This window comes from Zea mays, chromosome 3 (assembly GCF_902167145.1).
Source record: "Zea mays cultivar B73 chromosome 3, Zm-B73-REFERENCE-NAM-5.0, whole genome shotgun sequence".
NCBI classification, from domain to species: Eukaryota; Viridiplantae; Streptophyta; class Magnoliopsida; order Poales; family Poaceae; genus Zea; species Zea mays.
This window is the reverse complement of record NC_050098.1, coordinates 206,567,066-206,568,500: the sequence shown is the minus strand read 5'-3', so window position 1 is coordinate 206,568,500 and position 1,435 is coordinate 206,567,066. Positions and strand designations below refer to the sequence as shown.

Genomic DNA, 1,435 nt, shown 5'->3' with positions numbered 1-1,435 from the left:
CAATCGTGATCTACATTGACATGCGCCTACATTGGATTGCTACTCCAACTCATCATATTCTACTACGCTGTGCGTCTAGTGGTAACGATTTATGATCTCTTACATGCAAATTTTCTAGGCGATGTGGTAAATGTGTCTAGTACGTTTCCTTTTACTTTCTTCGAGTAAAAAACACATTTGTCCTATCAAAAAGACAAATTTAGCTTTGCATGGAAAGAAAATGGCGATATATTTCTGTTTCCCACGCGTGGCCAGATTTATGTTACATTACATGGTGAATTATTTCACATCAAACAACAAACATGTAACATACTCCGTAAATATAAATCCGATTAATCGCGCGCTTATGGGCGTCCAGAATCCAGATACAGAGCCGGCTACGCGATGACGTGGCTGCTATGCTAGCACTTACTGGCGGGGTCCTCGGGCGCGAACGTGAAGTCGCCAGCCGAGTAGAGCGCCTGCATCTCGCCGGAGAGCGGCACGAACCTGCGGAACTTGAGCGGCGCCCCCTTATTCGGGCTGGGGTTGACGGCCACCGTGCAGGCGCGCGCCGCGGGCGGCGACGACCGTGGCGCGTACGCCTTGACTCTGCAGTCCTTGCTGTTGAAGGGCGCCGACTGCCAGTCCGCCTGGATCAGGAAGTGGCCGTCGGCGCCCGTGGTGTTCCACACGGACACCGCCCTGCCGTCGCCGCGCCGGCACTGCAGCAGCGCCGCGGCATCTGCAACTTATTATACGTCGTGTCAGTGTACGTACGGTGCACAGGCGTCCATGCATGGATGGCGGAACAGTGTGACTTATTACCAGGGAGAGGCGACGCGTCCATGGACGACTGGACGTAGCCGGCGTACCGGCAGCTCTTGCACCAGACCGTGCCCTCGACGGCGACGGTGAAGTTGACGTCCGGCGGTGGCTGGGGCAGGCCACCCATGGCCTCGCCGCGGGATGGCAAGCAGACCACGGCGAGGATCACGGCGGACAGGGAGGCCGCAAGGCATCTCGCGAGGCGAGCCATATCGTAGGCTGCAGGTAGTAGTATATGCGCTACCAAAGTATCGAGGAGAGAAAAGCCACAGGCCGCTATGCTGTTTAACGATGTGCTAGCTGGTAGGACTGAACCGAGCAGATGGTTCGATTTATATATAGGAGCAGGCGGAGGTCGTTGGTGCATGGGTGTACGTGAGTCACTGTCAGACAGATTTTGCGCCATGCTTGGAACAAATGGTGTTTCCACTTTGCAAGGAAGACGACGCGCGCCGCGCGCGTGCGCGTATGGCAGCTTTAGCTTGGCTGGGGGAAACGGGGCTCACACGTCGGCCGACGATCACAGATCCATGCACTCCACAACTTAACGGTATGCGCACGCAACGCATGCATATACCTTATCATATCTCCCACCGCCTCACTGATGCTTTAGATATACGATCACTTT

At 55.3% G+C, this 1,435-nt stretch overlaps 1 protein-coding gene across 1 annotated transcript; it reads right to left on the bottom strand.

Annotated features, from left to right (window-relative positions):
- Window positions 1–204: 204 nt before the first annotated feature.
- Window positions 205–1,141, bottom strand: LOC103651249 (uncharacterized). The gene is made up of 2 exons (XM_008676869.3): window positions 808–1,141; window positions 205–724 (listed from the first exon to the last, which is right to left on the bottom strand). The coding sequence occupies exons 1-2, from the start codon at window positions 1,016–1,018 to the stop codon at window positions 402–404; spliced, it is 534 nt and encodes a 177-aa protein (XP_008675091.1). The 5' UTR covers window positions 1,019–1,141; the 3' UTR covers window positions 205–401.
- Window positions 1,142–1,435: the final 294 nt, after the last annotated feature.

Excerpts from the sequence above, each read along its gene's own strand:
- LOC103651249 (XM_008676869.3), bottom strand. The coding sequence starts at position 1,018 with ATGGCTCGCCTCGCGAGATGCCTTGCGGCCTCCCTGTCCGCCGTGATC. Across the intron at positions 725-807 it reads GGACGCGTCGCCTCTCCCTG|ATGCCGCGGCGCTGCTGCAG; the intron begins GTAATAAGTCAC and ends AATAAGTTGCAG.